Genomic DNA, 25,960 nt, shown 5'->3' on the forward strand with positions numbered 1-25,960 from the left:
AGGTAAGCTGTATATTTTTACATTAAAAAGGGCTTCTAAAGATCCCTTTATACAAAGTTTAATATTGCGAGTAGCTCATTTTGGGCCCATTATATCCCGCAGTATTTTTCTGGGCATTTGAGGGCACAAAACTACCGCAATGTGAGCGTTCTAAACCAGCGCGTTCCACAGGGACCCACTGGAAAGCTGATTTAAATGGGCATTTATTTACAGCAATTGAACACTAAATTCCTTCCATTTGGCCTATAAATTAATGTAAATGAGATTTAAAAATCATGTTTTATTGTGAATTATTTGTGAATATTATTTGGACATTTAGGCTATTTAAAAATGTTAATCATTTATTAAGAAATGGATAGATGTTTAGATCTAGTAATTGAAGTCTGAAATTAGCTACAATTAGGTAACTAACTAATTATATGCTTTAATTTCAGGTCATCCAAGTAAGATTATTTTATATTTGTTTCAGAATGCTTCAATCTATGATAACTGAAAATTTCATTCAGTTCTCTTAATTTTTAAGAAAGTTATGGGCTTTTGACTGTTCACGATCACAGCTTTTTTGTTATGTCCATAGAAAATCAATAGGGAACAAGATGCTAATTTCCGAGTATGAAAAAGGCCATAACTTTTTAAATACTTGAGATATGAAAGTGAATTAGGTGTCAAATTAAACTTATTTTTATGCTTTATCTGATGGGATAAATTGCAGACTTGATTTTTAAAATCTCAAAATTTTGTAACAAAGCTATGTATGACTCTATGACTCTAACTCAGCGGGACAGGCAGCATCCCTGGAGAGAAGGAATTCCTGACTTTAGAAACTGACTAAAATTCATGGTGGTGAAGGGCAAAAAGATCACAATGAAAATCACAACTTCCTGCAGATGTTAGCGATGTGAACTAACAATAACCTTGATGTGTTATATGTTTCCAGTAGTTGTTCACACACTACAAAACCTATTGAAAATTGTTTGTCTGGATAACTCGGTAAGATGTACATGGTTTCAGTATTTTTGGATAACGTTCCATCCTGCAAACCGTATAATGCCCCTGTCCCACTTAGGAAATCTGAACGGAAACCTCTGGAGACTTTGCGCCCCACCCAAGGTTTCCGTGCGGTTCCCGGAGGTCCCCGGAGGTTTTTGTCAGTCTCCCTACCTGCTTCCACTACCTGCAATCTCCAGCAACCACCTGCAACCTCCGGGAACCCCACGGAAACCTTGGGCGGGACGCAAAGTCTCCAGAGGCTTCCGTTCAGGTTTCCTAGGGGAAGGGTCTCGTCCCTGAAACGTCACCTATTCCTTCTCTCCAGAGTTGCTGCCTGTCCTGCTGAGTTACAGTACTCCAGAATTGTGTGTCTTACACACAATTGCTTTCCTCATGAGTTTTTCTATCAATTTATTTTTAAACGAAGTGTAATCCTACTTGAGCTTTTAATACTAATATATTGGGGGGAAATCATTTGGCAGGTTTACAAAATGCCTTTTATTTCCTCACAGATATGAATGTTCTCTGTAGTGAAATAAATCCTTGAATTGAAAATGTCAAGCTTTGAAAAGAATCAATGCAACTTCATCTTGTGATGAAAGAACGGATCGACTGGGCTTATATTCACTGGGATTTAGAAAGATGAGAGGGGATCTTATAGAAACATATACAATTCTTAAGGGATTTGACAGGCTAGATGCAGGAAGAATGTTCCCAATGTTGGGGGTGTCCAGAACCAGGCGCCACAGTTTAAGTATAAGGGGTAGACCATTTAGGACTGAGATGAGGAAAAACCTTTTCACCCGGAGAGTTGTGAATCTGTGGAATTCTCTGCCACAGAAGGCAGTGGAGGCCAATTCACTGGATGTTTTCAATAGAGCTAGATTTAGCTCTTAGGGCTAACGGAATCCAGCGATATGGGGAAAAAGCAGAAACGGGGTATGAATTTGGATGATCATCCATGATCATATTAAATGGGTGCTGGCTCGAAGGGCCAAATGGCCTACTCCTGCACCTATTTTCTATGCTTCAGTCAATGAAACTATAGGAGTTTCTTCCTTAAAAGCACACAGGTTATTTAGGCTGTGGAAGACTGAAGACTATATTCTTCCAATTTACTTCTGCTAGCTATCTCCTTTAATAAAATCGTTTTATGATTCCTCTATTATAGATGAAACCATTGTTTTAAAATTATACCTGTCATAATAGGCCTGTCAGAGTAACATGTCAAAACTGGCCACAAAGGATGAAAGAACAAATATTGTTAAATATGTTAAATTGAGGTGGGTGTGGAGAGGATGTTTCCACTGGTGGGAGAGTCTAGGACTAGAGGCCATAGCCTCAGAATTAAAGGATGCTTTTTTAGGAAGGAGATGAGGAAGAATTTCTTTATTCAGGGGGTGGTGAATCTGTGGAATTCTTTGCCACTGAAGGCTGTGGAGGCCAAGTCAATGGATATTTTTAAGATAGAGATGGATAGATTCTTGATTAGTACGGGTGTCAGAGGTTGTGGGGAGAAGGCAGGAGAATGGGTTTAGGAGGGAGAGATAGATCAGCCATGATTGAATAGTGGAGTAGTCTTGATGGGCTGAATGGCCCAATACAGCTCCTATCACTTGTGTCCTTGTGACCTTATGCTGTAACTCACTTCAGGTTGTCTAACAATTTTATCGCATTCTAGCTTCTCTCTGCCAGCTAGTTGGCGCACAACAAGAAGCTTTTTACGGTACCTTGGTGACGATAAACTAATCTGAATTATGGAGTTTGTACGTTCTCCCTGTGACCGTGTGGGGTTTCTCCGGTTTCCTCCCATACTCCAAAGACGTACAGGTTTGTAGGTTAGCATCTAGATGCTGCTGCACCCGCTGAGTCTCTCCAGCATTTTTGTGTACCTTCGATTTTCCAGCATCTGCAGTTTGTAGGTTAATTGGCTTTGATAAACTGAAAATTGTCCCTAGTGAGTAGGATAGTGCTAGTGTATGGGGGTGATCACTGGTCGGCATTCTCTTTCCGCGCTATACCTCCAAAGGCTAAAGTCGGTGTGGAGGGACATATGATGGTGGAATTTAAAAAGCTTTTGGAAAGGCACGTGGTTTGTACAGGTACAGGTTTGCAGGTTAATTGGCTTGGTATAATTGTAAATTGTCCCTAGTGTATGTAGGATGGTGTTAGTGTGCTGGAGTCGCCAGTCACTGAGCTGGTGGGCCAAAGGGCCTGTTTCTGCGCTGTAACTCTAAACTAAATTAAGCTAAACTAAATGACTACAGGGTATAGCTTTTGGGTGAAAGGGGTAAAGCTCAAAGGAGATGTGCTGCAGAAGAGGGTAGAGAGTGCCTGGAATGTGCTGCTCAGACTGGTGGTGGAAGGAGATACAATGGTGGTGTTCAAGAGGCTTTTAGATAGGCACATGGTTATGCAGGGAATGGAGGGATATGGATCATGTGCGGGCAGAGGACACCAGTTTATTTTGGCATCGTGCCCAGCACGGACATTGTGGACTAAAAGGGCTTGTTCCAATGCTCCACTTTCTATTTTCAAGTTTCATTTTTGTAGATCAGGCAGGGTGAACTTGAGAACAGTTTGGCCGAGATCCAATTCCACGTAACTGGTTCACTGGCACACTTATATTTAGAAGTGAATAGATATTCACTGCGGCATTAACCTACATACAACTAATGATGGAGCAGCTCGTCACACGTTCCCTAGTTTCATGCTGCTGAATTGAAGGTCTTCTCCTTCGCCAGTCTCCCAAGATGAACAATGACTTGGAACATTGGACATAGTGTTGCATTGAGGTGTTGGAAAGAAAGGTTGTTCCTATTTTCAGACTGGCTTAACATGAGATATAGCATATGATGAGCGTTTGACAGCACTGGGCCTCTACTCGCTGGAGTTTAGAAGGTTGAGGGGGGGACCTCATTAAAACTTACAGAATAATGAAAGGCATAGATAGAGTGGATGCAGAAAGGATGTTTTCACTGGCGAGAGAGTCTAGGACCAGAGACCATAGCCTCAGAATTAAAGGGTGCTCTTTTAGAAAGGAGGAACTTCTTTAGTCAGAGGGTAGTTAATCTGTGGAACTCATTGCCACAGAGGGCTGTGGAGGCCAAGTCAGTGGATATTTTTAAGGCAGAGATAGACAAATTCTTGATTAGAATGGGTGTCATGGGGGAAAAGGCAGGAAAATGCGATGAGGATGCAGAGATCAGCCATGATTTAATGGCGGAGTGGACTAGATGGGCCGAATGACCTAAGTATACTCCTATAACTTGTGAACTAGTAACCTGTATTTTTATCAATAGTTTTTCAAATTCTGGGCGTGATGAGCAATAGAAAATCAATATTAAGCGCAGAGGTAAAAATTCAACCTATATTATCCTTTCATGTAGTATAAGATAATTGGACATTTGTTGCTTGTTAAAGAATTAAACACATTAAGTATGACTGTCCAGGCAGGCCAATTGTTGATCTGAGGAAGGGTCCCGCCCCAAAACATCTCCTATCCATGTTCTCCAGACATGTTGCCTGACCCGCTGAGTTACATAGAAACATAGAAAATAGGTGCAGGAGTAGGCCATTCGGCCCTTTGAGCCAGCACTGCCATTCAAGATGATCATGGCAGATCATCTAAAATCAGTACCCCGTTCCTGCTTTTTCCCCCATAACCCTTGATTCCTTTAGCCCTAAGAGCTAAATCTAACTCTCTCTTGAAAACATCCAGTGAATTAGCCTCCACTGTCTTCCGTGGCAGAGAATTCCACAGATTCACAACTCTCTGGGTGAAAATGTTTTTCCTCATCTCAGTCCTAAATGGCCTACCCCTTATTCTTAAACTGTGACCCCTGGTTCTGGACTCCCCCAACATCGTGAAGATTTTCCCTGCATCTAGCCTGTCCAATCCTTTAAGAATTTTATATGTTTCTATAAGATCCCCTCTCATCCTAAATTCCGATTAATACAAGCCCAGTCGACCCATTGTTTCATCATGTCAGTCCCGCCATCCGAGGAATTAGCCTGGTGAATCTACGCTGCACTCCCCCAACAGCAATAATGTCCTTCCTCAAATTAGGAGACCAAATCTGCATACAATACTCCAGGTGCGGTCTCACCAGGCCCCTGTACAACTGCAGTAGGACCTCCTTGGTCCTAAACTAAAATCCTCTTGCAATGAAGGCCTTCGCAATGAAATCCTTTCTTCACTGGCTGCTGTACCTGCATGCTTGCTTTCAGTGACTGATGTACAAGCACACCCAGGTCTCGTTGCACCTCCCCTTTTCCTAATCTGACACCATTCAGATAATAATCTGCCTTCCTGTTCTTGCCACCAATGTGGTTAATGTCACATTTATCCATATTATACTGCATCTGCCATTGCACATTGAATGCACAGTAGCACAGTGGTAGAGTTGCTGCCTTCCAGCGCAAGAGACCCGGGTTCGGTCCTGATTATGGGTGGTGTCTGTACGGAGTTTGTACATTCTCCCTGTGACCACATGAATTTCTCCAGGTGCTTTGGTTTCCTCCCACACTCCAAAAAGACTTGCAAGTTTGTAGGTTAATTGTCTTTGATAAAAACATGCTGTAAATTGTCCCTTGGGTGTAGGATAATGCAACTGCATGGCCTGGTCACTGATAGGCACAGTGGGCTGTTTCCATGCTGCCTCGAGGCGATAGCTATTCATCACTTCATTGGTTCCTTCTGCAAGTACAATGTATCAAATCGAGCTTGGTTTAAAAGCTGCATGTGTTCATCTTGATAATCCTTTGGCTATACCAATTGGACATACTAAACATAAACTTAGAAAATAGGTGCAGGAGTAGGCCATTCGGCCCTTCGAGCCTGCACCGCCATTCAATATGATCATGGCTGATCATCCAACTCAGTATCCTGTACCTGCCTTCTCTCCATACCCCCTGATACCTTTAGCCACAAGGGCCACATCTAACTCCCTCTTAAATATAGCCAATGAACTGTGGCCTCAACTACCTTCTGAGGCAGAGAGTTCCAGAGATTCACCACTCTCTGTGTGAAAAATGTTTTTCTCATCTCGGTCCTAAAGGATTTCCCCTCTATCCTTAAGCTGTGACCCCTTGTCCTGGACTTCCCCAACATCGGGAACAATCTTCCTGCATCCAGCTTGTCCAACCCCTTAAGAATTTTGTAAGTTTCTATAAGATCCCCCCTCAATCTCCTAAATTCTAGTGAGTACAAGCCGAGTTTATCCAGTCTTTCAATCAAGGATTACCACCAGGCCTTGGGAATATATTTCTTTAAGTACAAATTGTCTTTTAAAGACCGAATTGTCAGCTGGAACTGATAAATTTGACCCAAGTAAATACAAATAAGTTTTACTAATGCTTAATATGACAGTAATTTTGCCCTCTCGGTCAAACAGTATATATAGTCGTCCAGGGCTTAATAAACTGTTTGCAGTTGTTGTGTACTTGTTAAATAAGAGCAAAGATTCAAAGATCATGGCAGAGGTACTTAGCAGGGAAAGGAGGGAACTTGGGTAAAGAGTGACATGCCACGGTGGCCCAGCGGTAGAGTTGCTGCCTTACAACGCCAGAGACCCGGGACCGATCCTGACTAATGATGCCAAATATAAATGCCAAACTACTGGTACTGTCTGTATGGAGTTTGCACGTTCTCCCCGTGACCTACAAGGGTTTTTCTCCGGGAACTCCGGTATCCTCCCACACTACAAAAGACGCACAGGTTTGTAGGCTAAATAGCTTCTACGCCCGAACCTCCAGACTCAGGAACAGCTTCATTCCCAGAGCTATAGCGGCTCGGAACCGGCCCTGCTGAGTTCCCCACATCCCCCCTGGACTGTCTCCCTTGGATGGTCACGTCACACAGACACATCTGCACTTTTGTCTGTTGAACTGTTTTGACTGTTTTACTGTTCTTTTACAATCCATGTTCTCGGGATATCTAAATCCAAATTTTATTAGTTATTTATGTTATGACATCGTATGGAAGCAGCAAATCAAATCTTGTTGCGCTTATGTGCAATGACAATAAAATTTATTATTATTATATTTTGTTAGTGTATGGGGATCGCTGGTCGGCACGGACTCGGTGGGCCAAAGGGCGTGTTTCTGCTCTGTATCTCTAAACTAAAAACTAAACTAAACTGACCCAAAGGATGGCTCGGAGACAGAGGGCAAGTAAGGCAGAATTTAGGGGAGTTTCTGGAATACGAGAAATAAATATAGATCAAGCCTAATTTCGGGAGACTTGATTCTTGCTCACAGTTATGAAATGATTGGATTCACCACTCTGTTTCCTATCTAATAATGGTAATAGTTAGAACATAGTGAACAATACAGCTGTGATTGCCGTGCATACTGTGATAGATTGAGCTTCAATTATTGGAGACACAAGAGACCGCAGATGCTGGGATCATGAGCCAAACACAAAGTGCTGCAGCAACTCAGTGGGTTGGGCAGCATCTGTGGAGGGAATGGACGGACCATGTTCTTTTAGAAAATGCTTCTTCTGGTATAGACTGAAGAAGGGTCCTGACCTGAAACATTACCCGTCCATTTCTGCAGACTTCCTTTAGCATTCATTGCATTTCATACTTGGCCAATAAACTTATTCATTCAAGTTGTGTTTTGCTTAACTTCAATCATTATTTCTGACAGTATTCTAATCTCACGTGTATAGAATATTTTTCCAACCTTTTTTTGTGTTTGCTTCTACAAGTGTATTTTATCACTGGTGATTCCTCCTTTGGATATTCCACTGCCATGGAGTTGGCTGACTGATGGCGTGAAACGCAATCACAAACAGTCTGAAATTCCCACCCATTAGTTCCTGGGAAAGCTGAAGTTATTACCTGCTACACCCAAGACAAACTAATGGAAATCCCGGTTGCAAACCATTTCAGCTCCCCTTCCCATTCCCACACTGACCTTTCTGTCCAGGGCCTCCTCCATTGCCAGAGTGAGGCCACATGTAAATTGGAGGAACAGCACCTTACGGGTAGCTTACAACCCAGCGCTAAGAACATTGAATTACCAATTTTAGGGAATCTCTATTAACCCCCCTCCCCTTAAGTATCATTCGCTCTTGGGCGGCATGGTGGCGCAGCGGTAGAGCTACTGCCTCACAGCGCCAGAGACCCGGGTTCAATCATGACCACGGGTGCTGTCTGTACGGAGTTTGTACGTTCTCCCCGTGCCCTGCGTGGGTTTTCTTTGAGATCTTCGGTTTCCTCCCACACTCCAAAGACGTACAGGTTTGTAGGTTAATTGGCTTGGTTTCGATGTAAATTGTCCCCAGTGTGTGTAGGGTTGTGTTAATGTGCGGGGATCGCTGGTCGGCGCAGACTCGGCGCGCCCAAGGGCCTGTTTCCGCGCTGTATCTCTAAACTAAACTAAAACTGAACTGTTGCAAAAATCCAGTGAATACTAAAATAAGAGCAGAAAGCACTGGGAGAACTCGGCACACCAGGTGGTATCTATGGAGACTAATGTTTCAGGTCAATGATGTTTCGGGAGCACTGATGGAAGGTTCTGAGAGGAAGCATCAATGGAAATGATATTGCCGTTCCTCTCTGCACAGGCATTGTCCAACGTTCCATTTACATCTTTTGAATCTTCTCTCCCGTGTATTCAAAGACCTGTATATCTTGAATCTCTTTGATCTCAAAATGTGTTTGCATCATCTTGCCCTTTGTCAGTGTAAATAAAGAGTGGGTATTTCTGCAAAGCTCTCCTTGAATTTGTCACAGCTGGGAGCACACAGCAACACAGCTGTGACATCCTCAACCAGCACTTAGAGGCCCCTCCGCTCGACAGCACCACGACTCTTCCGGTTACTGTGGAGGGGTGATCGCTCCGGGGATTCTTCAGAATGTGGGTGAGAAGTGAGCGGGGGAGGGGGGAGCAGTGAAGGGGTGAGGAGAATGCTGGATGGGAGGGTTGTGTGCGGGGGAGGGGGATGCAAGACAGTGGGAGAGGAGGGGGGAGCGCGGGGGACGGAGTGAGCGGGGCAAGGGGGAGCTGGAGGAGGGGGGAGTGAGGGGGGGGGGGTGGAATGAGTGGGAGAGGATGGCGCTGGAGATGGTTATGCAGAAGAGGGGGAGAAAGAAGCGGGGCGGGGTTAATCGGGTGAGGAGGGAGAGGGGGAGGACTGAACTGGGGAGGGGGATGCGGACAGGAAGAGGAGGAGGGTGTGGGAGAGGAGGGAGGTGGATAGGAGGAAGACGGAGAAGAGGAGGAAGCAGGTGAGGGGGACTTGGAGGGGGGGGGGGCATGGGAGAGGGTGAAGCAACAGAGGATTATGCGACAGAGGGGGAGGGGGAGAAGCAGGGGGATGACCTCTCCAGTACAGTGTCAATGACTTCTCTAATGCGGTGGTGAGCAGTGGATTCTTCTTCAGACTGATTTGGGTGGGGGAGGGGGGGGGGGGGGGGGGGGGAAGAGAAGGCTGGAAGAGAGGAGTGGCAGGACAAAGTGAGGCAGGTAATAGGTTGATGCAGGTGAGTTGGGAGGTTTGATAGGTAGACTGGTTGGACAAAGGCCAGAGATGAAAAGAGAAGGTCTGAGAGAAATGGATTGAAGAATTGTGAAGCTGGAGGAAAGAATGGGGACGGAGGGGGAGGGTAGTCCAGATGTGGTATATAGGAGGGGTGCGAGTGGGGGGGGGGGGGGAGGGGGGGGGAAGAAGAGAGTGAGGACTGTTTGTTGTTACCTAAAATTGGTGAATTCATTTTTCCTGCTTTTAGGTTTTGTAAGAGTTACTCCAGCACTTGGTGTCATTTATTTCTAAACCAGCATCTGAAGTTACTTAGTTTAGTTTAGAGATACAGTGCGGAACTCTAAACCAAGTCCGCGCTGACCAGCGAACACACCGTACACTAGCACTATCCTACACACTTGGGACAATTTCCAATTTTTTACCAAAGCCAATTAACCTAACAACCTGTATGTCTTTGGAGTGTGGGAGGAAACGTAGAAAACCCACGTGGTCATAGGGAGAACGTACGAACTCCGTACAGCCAACACCTGTATTCAGTATCATAGTCGGGATAGTACCCGAGTCTCTAGCGCTGTAAGGCAGCAACTCTACCAACATGCTGGCTTTCCTTAGCTGGCAGTCATTTCCTTACCAGGTACTAACACTGTGATCTGTATCTATGGATACTTTGGTTCGTTGACATATTATAAGCAAAGTGGCTGTGTGATTCCTTCACATTATTATACTCTTTGGAATTAATTATCATTTGGAAAAAGCTGCAACTAAGAATTAGTGTTGGTGATGATAGTGTTGTCAGCAGGGAACATGTTGAAGGGAGTGATGTTCAGGGTCCACCTTTTGCATTTGGTATCGGTCTGTTCTGAAGGTGACTGGTAAACATTGCTGATCTGAAAGTATATATTAACAGAATTGTGGTAGGCAATGTCAGCATAATTACACACTAAGAGATGAATAGAGGCTTCACGCAGCACAGATACATGTCCCCCCCTCCGCTGCTCAGATGTATTGGACATTGCAGATAAGTCATAGTTCCTGTGCCATTAGGGAACATGTAGCTGTTAATTAGCTTTCTGCTAATATAAGGGGTTGGTTCTATTGTGCTTTCACACGACTTGGCTGAATAGAGACAGAGAAAGGCGTCACGGTGGCTCAGCGGCAGAGTTATGCCCCTGTCCCAATTAGGAAACCTGAACGGGAACCTCTGGAGACTTTGCGCCCGCCAAAGGTTTCCGTGCGGTTCCCGGAGGTTGCAGGTGGTTGTCGGAGGTTGCAGGTAGTGGAAGCAGGTAGGGAGACTGACAAAAACCTCCGGGAACCTCCAGGAACCGCACTGAAACCTTGGGTGGGGTGCAAAATCTCCAGAGATTTCCGTTCAAGTTTCCTAAGTGGGACATGGGCATTACTGCCTTACAGTGCCAGAGACCCGGATTCGATCCCGACTACAGGAGCTGTCTGCACGGAGTTTGTACGTTCTCCCTGTGACCGCGTGGGTTTTCTCCGGCCGGTCTGGTTTGGTCCCATATTCCAAAGACGTGTGGGTTTGTAGGCTAATTGGGTTTCTGTAAATGTCCCTAGTGTGTAGGGGATAGATCTAGTGCACGGGTAGTCATCGGTCAGCGTGGACTCTTAAGGGCCAGATTCCACATTGTCTCTCTCTAAACTAAATTAAGATAAGCTGAGCCAAGGTGAGCCAAACTAAGCCAAAGTAAACTAAACTGTGTTTTTCTGCAGATGGTACACAGCTGTTACAAGCCACATCATCCAGACTTGCTGTTGTCATACCCATCAGACGTTTACTGAACTAACAGGCAATTACTAGATGCTAACATTCTACAGGGAGCCCATTATTGAGATGCTTCGGAACATTGTGGAGACTCTTGTGTACATCGTAACAACAGGATGGGTGAGCAGCAATAACTAGAGACTCCATTTCTCATCCGATTCATTATAATGATGCCTTTCAACCAAATGTGTAGCAATGGACCGTCCTGGGCTCTCTGTGGTCATCAGTGCCGGCTCTGATTTGTTCTGCACATTTTCATACCTCTAGCTTCCCTCTCCCATGACTCTCAGTCTGAAGAAGGGTCTTGTCCCGAAACATCACCTATTCCTTTTCTCCAGAGATGCTGCCTGACCCGCTGAGTTACTCCAGCATTTTGTGTCTATCTCTGATCTTTTCAACCAAATGCCAAGAGAAAACCTTTTTTCTTCTCACGGGTCAGCCTCCCCCATTGCCCCACCCCTGCGGTAGATCGGATCGATCGGTCAACTTATGTAATTTTGCACTGCCTAGGTGAGGTCTACAATATGATGTTACCAAGTTGTATGCAATACCAAGCATTTCACCATACCTACAGTAGGTACACACAACAATAAAGTATCATTGAATCATTGGATTGAACACCCACCAACACCTCTGTAGCCCTTTTAGTGTGTGTGTGTGTGTGTGTGTGTGTGCGCGCGCGAAAACGGAGCAGGAATAGAACCAAAATTTAGTAGAGGATTCAGGCTTTGTAAGGCCATGTTGCTCAAATCTTCGTTTCTGTATATAAAAAGTTAAGCTGCTGACTGGTGCCAAGAAGTCAAGAGCACAGATCAATGTTGCAGATAAGAAATATATGAAAGTATCTCTTCAATTGACAGATTGAATGAGATTTTTGAAGAGGACCTCCAAGGAAGTGATTGGATTACTGCAAAGGAATTGTAAATAATTTTGCAAGACAGTTACCCTGCTGTTTGTTGATTGGCCAAAGTGTTAAGCCCTGGCAGGATTGTTTTGGGTTCCAGGGTAAATGTTGCATTATTCATTTAAGTTAGCTTCCTTCCAGAAGCTTCTGCAAGAAACAATGTATGGGAGACTCTGTAATCGGTTTGGGGAACTGTCAATAATGTATTGATGTGATTAATATGTTTGATTGGACTAAAGAGATCACCCCTATGTAGTTCGGCCCCACAAGGTTTGTGGGCCTATAAAAGGTGGCTCCATCTTAGATCGAGGTCGATCTTCTGGAAGTGCGCTTGGGACTGCGTGACCTTTTGGAGTGTTTCTGCTTGCACGCGGCTGAAGGGCTTGGCCAGGCAGAGACGAGGATTGAACCCGCGGTGGTTTAGGTATCGTTGAGGGGAATTTGCTGTTCAATCTATAAATAAAGTTTAGTTGTTCCAGTGCTTGACTCAGTGGTTTTTGACTGAGCTAGACTGGAGGGTAAGCTTGAGAAGAGCGTATTTACATGGAACGTGCTTTTAGCTCCTGTATCTGAATGTTGGGCCAATTACTTGGTCCAGTTGTTCCCTGATTTATTCAGCTCCTTCCTGCAGTTCAATGCAATTTTCTCAACAAAGTCTCTAATTTTTTCCTGACATATGGAGATATCTCTCATTCTTTGCATGTAACCCTGTCCTTTCAGCATGGCTTCCATCACTGACTGTAAGCAGAACCTGTCGCCAGCATTTAACATTGACACAAAATGCTGGAGTAACTCAGTGGGACAGGCAGCATCTTTGGAGAGAAGGAACGGGTGATGTTTCAAGGTCGAGACCCATCTTCAGACTTTGAAGTGAAGAAAGCTAATGGCATGTTGGCCTTCATAACAAGAGGAGTTGAGTATAGGAGCAAAGAGGTCCTTCTGCAGTTGTACAGAGCCCTAGTGAGACCACACCTGGAGTATTGTGTGCAGTTTTGGTCTTCAAATTTGAGGAAGGACATTCTTGCCATTGAGGGAGTGCAGCGTAGGTTTACCAGGTTAATTCCAGAGATGCCGAGACTGTCATACGTGAAAGAATGGAGCGGCTGGGCTTGTATACACTGGAATTTAGAAGGATGAGAGGAAATCTTATTGAAACATATAAGATTATTAAGGGATTGGACACGCTAGAGGCAGGAAACATGTTCCCGATGTTGGGGGAGTCCAGAACCAGGGGCCACAGTTTAAGAATAAGAGGTAGGCCATTCAGAACGGAAATGAGGAAAAACGTTTTCACCCAGAGAGTTGTGAATCTGTGGAATTCTCTGCCTCAGAAGGCAGTGGCAGCCAATTCTCTGGATGCTTTCACGAGAAGAGTTAGATAGAGCTCTTAAAGATAGCGGATTCAAAGGGATATGGGGAAAAGGCAGGAACGGGGTACTGATTGTGGATGATCAGCCATGAATGAATCACGGTGCTGGCTTGAAGGGCCGAATGGCCTACTCCTGCACCTATTGTCTATTGTTTACTGACTCTTGAGTGTGAAGAAGGGTCTCGACCTGAAACCTCACCCGTTCCTTCTCTCCACAGATGCTGCACGTCCCGCTGAGATACTCCAGCATTTTGTGTCTATCTTCGATTTAAACCGGCATCTGCAGTTCCTCCCTACACGCCTGGATTGAGCGTTTGCGCGATGCTGCCAATTAGACCTTTGCCACTCGTGGGGATAGGAAATATATTGCCAAGTGCTCCACAATAGATTGGAGCATGGCCAGGTGTTCATTTGTGATTTTCAAAGTTAGCTCGCAGTCACTGATTGATCTTGCCAGGCTGTTTTACAGGGACACAAATCACTCTCCGGTGATTTTGTAGAAATCAGAGGCATTATTAAGTCCAGAACTGTGATGTGACCATTCAGGCCGAACAACTAATCATACTAAAGAGTTATCACACATGCAGTAGTTGAGAAATAAAGGAAATGCACCATTTCTAATGAACATTTTAAATATTAAGAAGAATGCTTAAAAGTTGAAATATACATATATATTAAAGCAAAGCTGAAGGCATTTTAAATAGTTGTAAAGGGTGCAGAAAAGATGTACAAGGATGTTGCCAGGACTCGAGGGACTGAACTATAGGGAGAGGTTGAGCAGGCTAGGACTTTATTCCTTGGAGTGCAGGGGGGGATGAGGTGTAATCTTATAGAGGCATATAAAATAGAGAGAGCAATAGATGGGGTAAACGCACAGTCTCTTGCCCAGAGCAGGGGAATTGAGAACCAGAGGACATAGGTTTAAGGTGAAGGGGGGAAAGATTTAATAGGAACCTGAGGGTATATGGAACAAGCAGCCGGAGGAGGTAGTTGAGGCAGCTTGCTCCATATCGCAACATTTAATCAACATTTAGACAGGTAAATGGATAGGATTGATTTAGAGGGATATGGGCCAAATGCAGGCAGATGGGACTAGCGTAGATGGGGCATGTTGGCCGGTGTTGGCAAGTTGGGCCGAAGGGCCTGTTACCACTCCATATGACTCTATGACATTAATACTATTTGTAAAATTGTATTTTTAAAAATATTTTCAGCCTTGCTCTACAATTTGGAAAATAGTATTTTAAAATCTCTTTGCAAATATTCATATGGCACAATTAAAACAGAATTATTTTGGGGCTAGATGGTTTGCTAAGCAGAAAGTTATAGCTATCCGCATTAAAAAGGCATTTAATCTTTGTAACAAATGGCAACATTTTCAGGACATTGCTTTGTCCAGTGTAGACAAAGTGGTGCAGAACACACCTTTAATAAAGATAGACACAAAAAGCTGGTGTAGCTCAGAGGGACAGGCAGCATCTCTGGAGAGAAGGAATGGGCGATGTTACGGGCCGAGACCCTTCTTCAGACTAGACACCTTTAATAAACATACATTACACGTGGCCAGAAAAAATAAATAATGTTTAACCTTTTGCGGTGCTGATACACCAAAATAATGCATATCATCACAAAAATAACACTGGGCGTATGTTACCTCAGTCTGAACCGAAATGTCACCCAAGTCCGATGAAGGGCCACAACCCAAAACATCACCTATTCCTTTTGTCCAGATATTCTACCTGACCCGCTGAGTTACTCTGACTTTTTGGGCCTATCTTTTGAGCCTATTTACATTCAGGTTCTTTATCACTGACTAGTTGATCCTCAACCAGGGAGTTTGACCATCACTCCGTTGTGTCTATGTCCACTTTTGATGAGAAAACGTTGTGTGGGATTTAGACGGAGATACCTGTCTCTGACTAGACTAGATCCTTTAAACATTTACAAGCCTTGGACCATTTTCCACAGAAACAGAAACGTGCACCAGTAATACCGGCTGCTTTAGTGCATCTGTGACATCCCCCCCCCAGCCAGCAATCGAGATGTTCTTGAGAGGCCGTTCCCGATTATTTTGCTGCACACCATATCATCTTACAGCTAAAAACGCAACAGTGTTATAACCTGCAGCCGAGTAATGCGAAAGATATAGAATCATAGAAATGGGTGCCATTCTGCCTTTCGAGCCAGTACTGCCATTCAATGTGATCGTGGCTGATCATCCAAAATCAGTACCCCGTTCCTGCTTTCTCCCCATATACCTTGATTCCGTTAGCCTAAAGAGCTATATCTAACTCTCTCTTGAATACATCCAGTTAATTGACCTCAACTGGCTTCTGTGGCAGAGAATTCCACAGATTCTCAACTCTCTGTGTGAAAAGGTTTTGCCCATCTCAGTCCTAAATGGCCTGCCCCTTATTCTTAATCATTCTTTTCATCATTCCATTCACCAGCGATAGGCAGGATATGCCATTAATATGGATGTGGTCATAATCTAGATCAGCCTTTCTTTGTGGCTTTAAAAGCAGAAGGTATAAAACTCAAGGTCAACTAAAGCCTTCCTGTTACTGTACCCTCGGGAATTACTGTTTAACTCCTATGATCATACTAGTATTATTTTAAGTCCGCATTTCTCTGAAAATCAACCGCCAATCCACAAATAGTTTGCCATTGTAAATAAGGAGAAATGCAGCGGGTGAGGCAGCATCTATGGAGCGAAGGAATAGGTGACGTTTTGGGCCGAGACCCTTCTTCAGTGAAACAAAATTACACAAAGTATTGGAGTAACTCAGCAGGTCAGGCAGCATCACTGCAGAACATTGATAGGTGACGTTTCAGTTGGGACTAGGTCAGAAGAAGGAATCTGACCCAAAACGTCACCTATTCATGTTCTCCAGGGATGCTGCCTGCCCCACTGAGTTACTCCAGCGCTTTGTGTCTTTCCTCAGTGGAACAGCAGTGTCTTTGATTGCCAGAAGCTTTCATTGAGTTGTGCAGCTGATTTTTGCACAACCAGATTATTCACAAAGCAAGCATTTCCCAAGAAGAATTGAAATTCAAATAAAAATAATTGGAAATGAAAAATACATAGTTGGCTATACCTTGGTAGATGTCTGAGACAAAGAACAAATCAACAGTATTAAAATTGGCAGAAACTTTGCTCTCATCAAATTGAAACACAAATTGATTCACAGCTCGATGCACGTTACCTTTCAATTATGAAAATTACACAGCAGATGACAGTAACAATAGAATATTTTGTAATGTTGTCGGCCTGGTTCCCTTTATGTGGCGTCTCTTTGCATACCTTGGGCGTTCAAAACAAAGGATATCACTGTGACTTGTCACATGTGACAATAAAGTATTCATTCATTCATTCATTCATTCATTCATTCATTCATTCATTCATATCAATCAAGAAAATACGACTTACTCTGAAAAATTCTTTGGTGGAGCCTGAATCCAAAGTCCCGTAAGCGATTTCTGTCTGTTTCGCAAGATCCTCCGCACTTTCTATAGGGGAAACCATTCGCTCCACAGTGAGAAAAGCAGCGAGGTTGGCAGTGTATGATGAGATTATAATCAAGGTGAAGAACCACCAGACACCTCCAACAATTCGCCCCGACAGAGATCTAAACAATAAAAACGAGAGGTCTGCTGTTTAATTACACCGCCATACTTATATTGGAGAATGGGGCAATTGAAATCAAATTTAATGGACCCCACCATTTCTCCATGGTAATTAGAGTTTCTGCAACCCCACAAATAAAGGCATCACAGTCGTTTAAAAGTAAATGAGCCTTTTAATTAGATGTTTCTAAATTTATACAAGCTCACTGAACCTGGTTAAAAGTTCACATTACTTTAATGTTGGCAGTGTTGTCATTGTTAAGGCATTGTTGCACCTCTCTTTCCATTTCATTAGTTGTGATCTTGGTTGCAGTAGAGTGCAAGGAAAATGGTGGAAAGTACACTAACAGGAACAAAGAACTGCAGATGCCGGTTGATATACAAAAGAACACAAAGGTACATATTGTGAGGACATTGTGTTTCCATGACACGAGGATTTGGTACAAGGGCAGATTGGACAGATAGTTTAGATTAGCCAATAACCATTTCTATCTGCTGAATAGCAAGATATCTTGCAACATCGAGCAGTACTGCTGAAGAGAGGAGAACTCTACAAGGTAACTCGTGTAGGAAGGAACTGCAGATGCTGGTTTATACTGACGATAGACACAAAATGCTGGAGTAACTCAGCATCTCTGGACCAAAGGAACCCTTCTTCAGACTGGAGACTACAGTCTACAGAATAGTGAAAGGCCTGGATAGAGTGGATGTGGAGAAAATATTTCCACTAGTGGGAGAGTCTAGGACTCGAGGTCAATAGACAATAGGTGCAGGAGTAGGCCATTCGGCCCTTCGAGCCAGCACCGCCATTCAATGTGATCATGGCTGATCATCCCCAATCAGTACCCCGTTCCTGCCTTCTCCCCATATCCCCTGACTCCGCTATCTTTAAGAGCCCTATCTAACTCGCTCTTCAAAGCATCCAGAGAACCTGCCTCCACTGCCCTCTGAGGCACAGAATTCCACAGACAGGTCATAAGCCTCAGAATTAAAGGATGTTCATTTAGGAAGGAGTTGAGGAGGAATTTCTTTAGTCAGAGGGAGGTGAATCTGTGGAATTCTTTGCCACAGAAGGCTGTGAAGGCCAGGTCAATGGATATATTTAAGGCATAGATAGATCCTTGATTAGTACGGGTTAGGAGGGAGAGATAGAACAGCTATGATTGAATGGAGGAGCAGACTTGATGGGCCGAATGGCCTAATTCTACTATATCTTATGATGTTATGACCCATGCCAGTAGCTGACAGCTGTGCTTAAATCAGAGGATAAGAGCTCAACTGGACATATGCATAGAAACATAGAAATTAGGTGCAGGAGTAGGCCATTCGGCCCTTCGAGCCTGCACCGCCATCCAATATGATCATGGCTGATCATCCAACTCAGTATCCCGTACCTGCCTTCTCTCCATACCCCCTGATCCCTTTAGCCACAACGGCCACATCTAACTCCCTCTTAAATATAGCCAATGAACTGGCCTCAACTACCTTCTGTGGCAGAGAGTTCCAGAGATTCACCACTCTCTGCGTGAAAAATGTTCTTCTCATCTCGGTTCTAAAGGATTTCCCCTCTATCCTTAAGCTGTGACCCCTTGTCCTGGACTTCCCCAACATCGGGAACAATCTTCCTGCATCTAGCCTGTCCAATCCCTTAAGAATTTTGTAAGTTTCTATAAGATCAATAAATGTGAAATGCAAGAGAACTCTCAAAGCAAGATGAACACTTGAAGGTCAGGAAGGGCTATTGATCAGTTTCTATAACATTTTAAGGTCAAGAATAGGTGACGTTTCGAGTCGGAACCTTCCTTAGACTGGGTCTCTAGTCTGAAGAAGGGTTCCGACCCGAAGCATCACCTATTTCTTTTCTCTAGAGACACTGCCTGATCCGCTGAGTTACTCCAGCATTTTATGTCTATCTACAAGATAACTCCCCCGTTTTGCTTACATAATACATATTTCAAAGGCTCATTGCATCGTGCATGATTTTGCTTATTAAGAACTAATTTTTTGTTATCTAATCTTAAATACCCATGACAAAAGATTACTTAATGATATCAGTGCTGGAAAATGACATGGGCTGTCTGAGCAACCAAGTTATCAATATGAGAGATGAACTACCCACACATCTCCCTTCATAACCAATCATTCAGCCACTGCAGTAATTATGTCACCAGAAGCTTAGAAAGATGTTTAGAAGGATGAGGGGGCCCTCATTGAAACTTAACGAATAGTAAAAGGCCTGGATAGAGTGAATGTGGAGAGGATGTCTCCACTAGAGGGAGAGTCTAGGAGGACCAGAGGCCATAGACTTATGCCCCTGTCTCACTTAGGAAACCTGAACGGAAACCTCTGGAGACTTTGCGCCCCACCCAAGGTTTCCGTGCGGTTACCGGAGGTTCCCGGAGGTTTTTGTCAGTCTCCCTACCTGATTCCACTATCTGCAACCTCCGGCAACCACCTGCAACCTCCGGGAACCGCACGGAAACCTTGGGTGGGGTGCAAAGTCTCCAGAGGTTTCCGTTCAGGTTTCCTAAGTGGGACAGGGGCATTATAAGAATAAAAGGACATTACTTTAGAATAGAGATTAGGAGGATTTTATTTAGTCAGAGGGTGGTGAATCTGTGGAATTCATTGCCACAGACAGCTGTGGAGACCAAGTCATTGGGTATTTTTAATGTGGAGAATGATCGATTCATGATTTGTACGGGTGTCAGGGGTTATGGGGAGTAGGCAGGAGAATGGGGTTAAGAGGGAGAGATATATCAGCCATGATTGAATGGCAGAGTAGACTTGATGGGCCGAATGGCCTAATTCTGCTCCTAGAATTTACAAACCTATGAACGTATAAGCTAACAATTGTGCTTAAATCAGAGGGCGAGGGCTTGACTGGATGTACATGTTCAATAAAAGTGAAATGCTCGAGAACTCTCCAAACAAGATGAACGGTTGAAGGTCAGAAAGGACTAGTGATCAGTTTCCAGAACATTCTAAGGTCAAGTAGAGGAGTACATTGGGGATTGAGAGTAAGGGCTAAAGTACAATAAGACAACTGAACGTTGACGTCGCTGTTGAGGAGGAAAGTGAGATGAATGAGCCACGTAAAAAGTTAACACTTCTCCAGTTCTCAGTGCAGAATTGGGCCATTTGGCCCATCGAGTCTACTCCACCGTTCAATCATGGCTGATCTATCTCTCCCTCACAACCCCTTCTCCCCATAACCTTTTGACACCCTTAAGAATCACGTATCTGTCAATCTCCGCCTTAAAAATACCCGATGACTTGGCCTCCACAGTCATCTGCATCAATGTATTCCACAGACACACCACCCTCAGACTAAAGAAGTTCCTCCTCATCACCTTTCTAAAGGTATGTCCTTAGAACCGGTGACCAATGATCAGTGGAAAAGTGACTGTTTGGATCCAATGTTCCAAATGGAATAAAACAGCGTACAGTAGTTCTACAGATGACCTGTAATAGGCTACATTTAATTGCCACAATTGCACTTTGAGAACATGGAAGGCGATCACATCAAGATTTATTAACCAAGGCTTGGGCCCAAATGGACCTCAGCCAAGTTATTTTCCGCTGAATATTTTTTATAATTAGGCGAAATGATGTCTTTTTCCCTTGAGATGTGCAGTTGCTTAACCTCCTTGACCGGGGGAATTATGTAACTAATTGTAATGGTTTATCTACTGACAGTCAGAGAGTGGCTATCAACTGAGATCAGGAGCTGACCTTGAAATGTATGTGATCTACATAACTCAATCGTTGAGGGAAATTCTAAAATAGTTATTCATTACATTGTTAGGGGCCCACTATGTATGTAAATTGTGAGATTAATTGTTCCTGAATCCCAGATGCCCATTCCTACGTTCTGATATCATCGAGTCTATTTTTGGATAATCAATCATAATCATTTATGGTTGAATCTATCTTCATCAAAATTCAGGGAAGACCAATATTTTCCACTTTTGAAAATCTCGGACCAAAATCAGATTTATGATGGGGACGAAATATTAAATAGGAACCTGAGGGGTAACTTTTTTTTACACAAAGGCTGGTGGGTGCATGGAACGAGCTGCCAGAGGAGGTAGTTGAGGCAGGTACTATCGCAATGTTTAAGAAGCAATTAGACAGGTACATGGATAGGACAGGTTAAGAGGGATATGGGCCAAACGCAGGCAGGTGGTCCTAGTGAAGATGGGACCTGTTAGTCGATTTGGGCAAGTTGGGCCAAAGGGACTGTTTCAACGCTGTATCACTCTATCACTCGATGACTCTATGAATCTATCAATTATTCTTGCAAGTGTTACTCAAATCACATCATACAAAAAAAATCAAATCTCAATTTTGGAAAAGAAACATTTTTCCAGGGTTCATACCAATCATCTTGCAACCTTCTTTGAGATTCTAAATTGAATATTATTCCAACCATATTCATGGTGATTACTTTTTCCAGTTATATTCTTGATTAATTTAATAAATTTTTTTACATGTTACATTGTGAGGATATTGTGCTGTGTTTTCATGTTGTGATGGTTTGGAACGAGAGCAGCTCAACACTTTCTCATGTCGAATCTCCATTGAGTGTTTTGATAATCTAGGCTGAAATTGTTTGATCTTTCCCAGTTGAAAGAACAGAATACTGATGCATTCTATTCTTTGGGCAGCATGTTGGCGCAGTAGAAGGGCTACTGCCTTAAGGGGCTGTCCCACTTGGGCGACCTAATTGGCGAGTTTAGGAGAGTTTGACAAACTGTCATGTTGAAGACCTCCTTCGACTATGTAGAAGACCTCCTTCGACTATGTAGAAGACCAGCTTCGACTAGCTACGACTAACTTCGGGAAAATTGAACACCGGATAGTGGAGAGTGAAGACGACCTCCTTCGATCTCCTTCGACCTCCCTTCCACTATGATGAAGATTGAGACTACCTTCGACTACCCTCGATTACCTACGACTAACATGCCAACCTACTACGACTAAACCTACGAGTAAAAAAAGTATCGATTTTTTTCCATGGCGACCTTTTTTTTACATGCGGGCATGTTTCAACATGTTGAAAAAAAACGCCTCGACCTAGCTGAGGCCTCGAGTACGCGGAGACCACTCTCGAGCATGAAGGAGAGTTACAAAGACCTCCTACGACCTTGTGTCGACCATGCTGCGAGTATGATTCGAGGGCAAACTCGCCAGAACTCGCGGATTAGGTCGCCCAAGTGGGACAGCCCCTTTACAGCGCCAGAGACCTGAGTTCGATCCTGAATACGGGTGCTGTCCGTACGGAGTTTGTATGTTCTCCCCGTGACCTGCACTGGTTTTCCTCTAAGATCTTCGGTTTGCTCCCACACTCCAAAGACATACAGGTTTGTAGGTTCATTGCTTGGTATAATTGTATAAATGTAAAATTGTCCCTAATGTGTGTAGGGTAGTATTAGTGTGGGGGGGGGGGTCGCTGGTTGGCGCGGACTAGGTGGGCCGATGTGCCTGTTTCTGTGATGAATCTCTAAACTAAACTAAAATATCTATCACCTATTTTTGTCCTATTGACACTTATCATGTAAGGAGAATAAAGCAATTCTAAACAAATCAGTGAACTTGTATTAGAAGATAAAAACATTTATAAAGACAAGGTATTCCAAGCTCAAAGCCTATATTACTAAATAGTAGTAATTGCCATAGACTAGAAGGATAGAGACATATAAGAATATTTGCAGGAGTAGGCCATTCGAGCCAGCACTGCCATTCAATATGATCATGGCTAATCATCCAAAATCAGTACCCCGTTCCTGCTTTCTCCCCATATCCCTTGATTCCATTAGCCCTAAGAAATAAATCTAACTCACTCTTGAAACCATCCAGTGAATTGGCCTCCGCTGCCTTCTGTTGTAGAGAATTCCACAGATTCACAACTCTCTGGGTGAAAATGTTTTTCCTCATCTCGGTCCTAAATGGCCTACCCCTTATTCTTAACATTTGATCATTGGTTCTGGACTCCCCCAACATCGGGAAAAATTTCCTGCATCTAGCCTGTCCAATCCCTTAAGAATTTTTCCATGTTTCTATACGATTCCCTCTCATCCTTCTAAATTCCAGTGAATACAAGCCCAGTCAATCCATTCTTTCGTCATACGTCAGTCCTGCCATCCTGGGAATTAACCTGGTGAACCTACGCTGCACTCCCTCAATAGCAAGAATCTAGCAATGGATCATAAGAAGGATTGATTAAAGGTCCATACTTAACTAAAAGAAGAGTTTGTGGAATTCCCTGCCACAGAGGGCAGTGGAGGCCAAGTAACTGGATGTATTTAAGAGAGATTTAAATAGAGGTGTAGGGTCTAGTGGAATCAGAGCATATGGGGAGAAGGCAGGAACGGGTTATTGATTGGGGACGATCAGCCATGATCACAATGAATGGCGGTGCTGGCTCGATGGGCCGAATGGCATCCTTCTGCACCTATTTTCTATGTTTTTATAAGAGTATGGCTAGCAAATGTGTGGAAGCAAGGAATTGGAGATGCTGGTTTACACAAATGGATACATAGTGCTGAAGTAACTCAGTGGTTCAGGTAGCGTCTCTGGAGACCATTGTTGGGTGGTCAGGACTCTTACTTCAGTTTTGACCTGAAATGTCACCCATCCATGTTCTCCAGAGATGCTGCCCGACTCGCTGAGTTACTCCAGCTCTGTCTCTTTACTTCTGTGAAAACTAGCGATAGTCCAACAATATTAATATAAATAGGGAATTTAAGGTGTAATGTGGAGTGAAAGGCAATTTGTATTTCTTCTGTACATTGATTTTTATCAAACTTTAGCTTTATACAACCATTAGAGTTTCTCAATGGTCATGCATTATTATTATCATCAATGAAAGCCTAGCAAGTAATAGATTTGCTGAGTCTTGATTTATTTTTGCTTAAGGTTGTGTTAAATCAAGTCTCAGCAAAACTATTACTTGTTAGGCTGTCACTGTACAGTATTTAACATGATACCTGTTCTCCAGATTTAATTGTTTTTTAATTGGCTACACTTAGTTTAGAGATACAGTGCGGAAACAGGCCCTTCGGCCCACCGAGTCCACACCGACCAGCGATCCCCGCAGACTTGCACTACCCTACACACACTGGGGACAATTTACATTTATGCCAAGCCAATTAACCTGCAAATCTGTTCCTCTTTGGAGTGTGGGAGGAACCCGGAGAAAACCCAAGTGGTCACGGGGAGAAAGAACAAACTCCATACAGACAGCACCGGTCGTGGGATCGAACCTGGGTCTCGGGCCCTGTAGGGCAGTAGCTCTACTGCCACGCCATCGTGCCACCCATGTTTCTTGGTGGAAAGTATTGTTGAAGGCCTACAGTTATCAAAACAATATGGGGGATGCGGGGGGGAAGAGGAGTAGAAAGTTGCAAGTGGATGCAAACCTATGCAGGAGTGGACCATTCAGCCCTTCGAGCCAGCCTGGATAGCCATATCGAGCCAGCCATATTGGATTCAATATGATCATGGCCAATCATCCTAAATCAGTATCCCGTTCCTGCTTTCTCCCCATATCCATAAGAGCTATATCTAACTCTCTCTTGAAAACATCCAGTGAATTGGCCTCCACTGCCTTCTGTGGCAGAAAAAAACATGTTTTCCTTCCAGTGAGAGTGAGCAGTTTATCAGTGACCTTAATTTGAAAATGGTTTAGAACATTTATTTGCTCGGAATCAATTGTTAATTGCAGATTACCCTTGGGGGGTATTTACTCAGAATTGTGCCTAGACCTCACAGGCTCACTTGATGGAAGTGGCTTTTTGGTATTCAAGCAGATAATGCCACAATATTGTGTCCATCAGTTCTAACAGATGAAAAATGGAGACACATTTACCAGGTATTTAGTCATATCACATATTAAATAAACATATTGGGATTTCAGCATTGGAACCAAATGTGGGTAAAATGCTTAGAATGGATGACACTGAGTCTCTGTAGAGGTTGAATCAGAGAATGTTTAGACTACGGCCCATCTAATCTGTGCTGGAAAGAAATATACCAAGTGCTGGCATAACTCAGTGGTTCAGGCAGCATCTCTGGAGGACATGGATAGGTGATGATTCGGGTCGGGACACTATCTATAGGGGAGAGGCAGCCAGCATCATCAGAGACCCTCACCACCCTGGCCACTTCTGCTTATTTCCCCAATTGTTGTGGGATTTGAACGAACAGTGGAAAAATAATTCAAGACCTTGGTTTATTATTTTAGATTTTTTTGGCTAAACATTATAGCTGTCTATGACCTCTGCTTACTTATTTGTGTCATTTTTTTAATGTCAGCTGTGATAAAATTGGTAATACTGAGTCAGAGGATTCACATCTCACTACAAAGCATTGGTGCAATGCAGAGCCATTCTTGCAACCATCAAAAAATGCGATAAAGGGTTTGATGGTTCAGTCAAATATAAATAATCTCAATTAACTATTTTGAAGAAGGTCAGGGAGGTTATTCTTAGTGTTTTGGGCAATATTTCTCTCTAAATCAACATAATTAAAAAATGATTATCTGAACATTTTCACACTGCTTTAGAAGCTACTGTACAAAAAGAGAAGTCACCTTTGCTATCTAACCTGCAACAATGGTGACACATCACATAGTCATAAGGGTAGAAACAGGCCCTTTGGCCCAACTTGCCCATGCTTGACCAAAATGCCCCGTCTACACTAGTCCCACCTGCCTGCATTTGACCAATATCCATAGAGTCACAGATAGTCATAGATTAATACAGTGTGGAAACGGGCCCTTCGGCCCTG

General features: G+C 43.6%; 1 protein-coding gene across 4 annotated transcripts in view; it reads right to left on the minus strand.

Annotated features, from left to right (window-relative positions):
• Window positions 1-25,960, minus strand: part of gria3 (glutamate ionotropic receptor AMPA type subunit 3) — a 310,941-nt gene that overhangs the window by 50,450 nt on the left and 234,531 nt on the right. For all 4 annotated transcript variants that reach the window (XM_033030754.1, XM_033030753.1, XM_033030751.1 and 1 more), the window contains exon 12: window positions 16,971-17,169. In XM_033030754.1, the coding sequence (XP_032886645.1) occupies window positions 16,971-17,169 (199 nt within the window). The remainder of the gene's footprint in view (window positions 1-16,970; window positions 17,170-25,960) is intronic.

This window comes from Amblyraja radiata, chromosome 12, assembly GCF_010909765.2.
Source record: "Amblyraja radiata isolate CabotCenter1 chromosome 12, sAmbRad1.1.pri, whole genome shotgun sequence".
In the NCBI taxonomy this organism is placed as follows: domain Eukaryota; kingdom Metazoa; phylum Chordata; class Chondrichthyes; order Rajiformes; family Rajidae; genus Amblyraja; species Amblyraja radiata.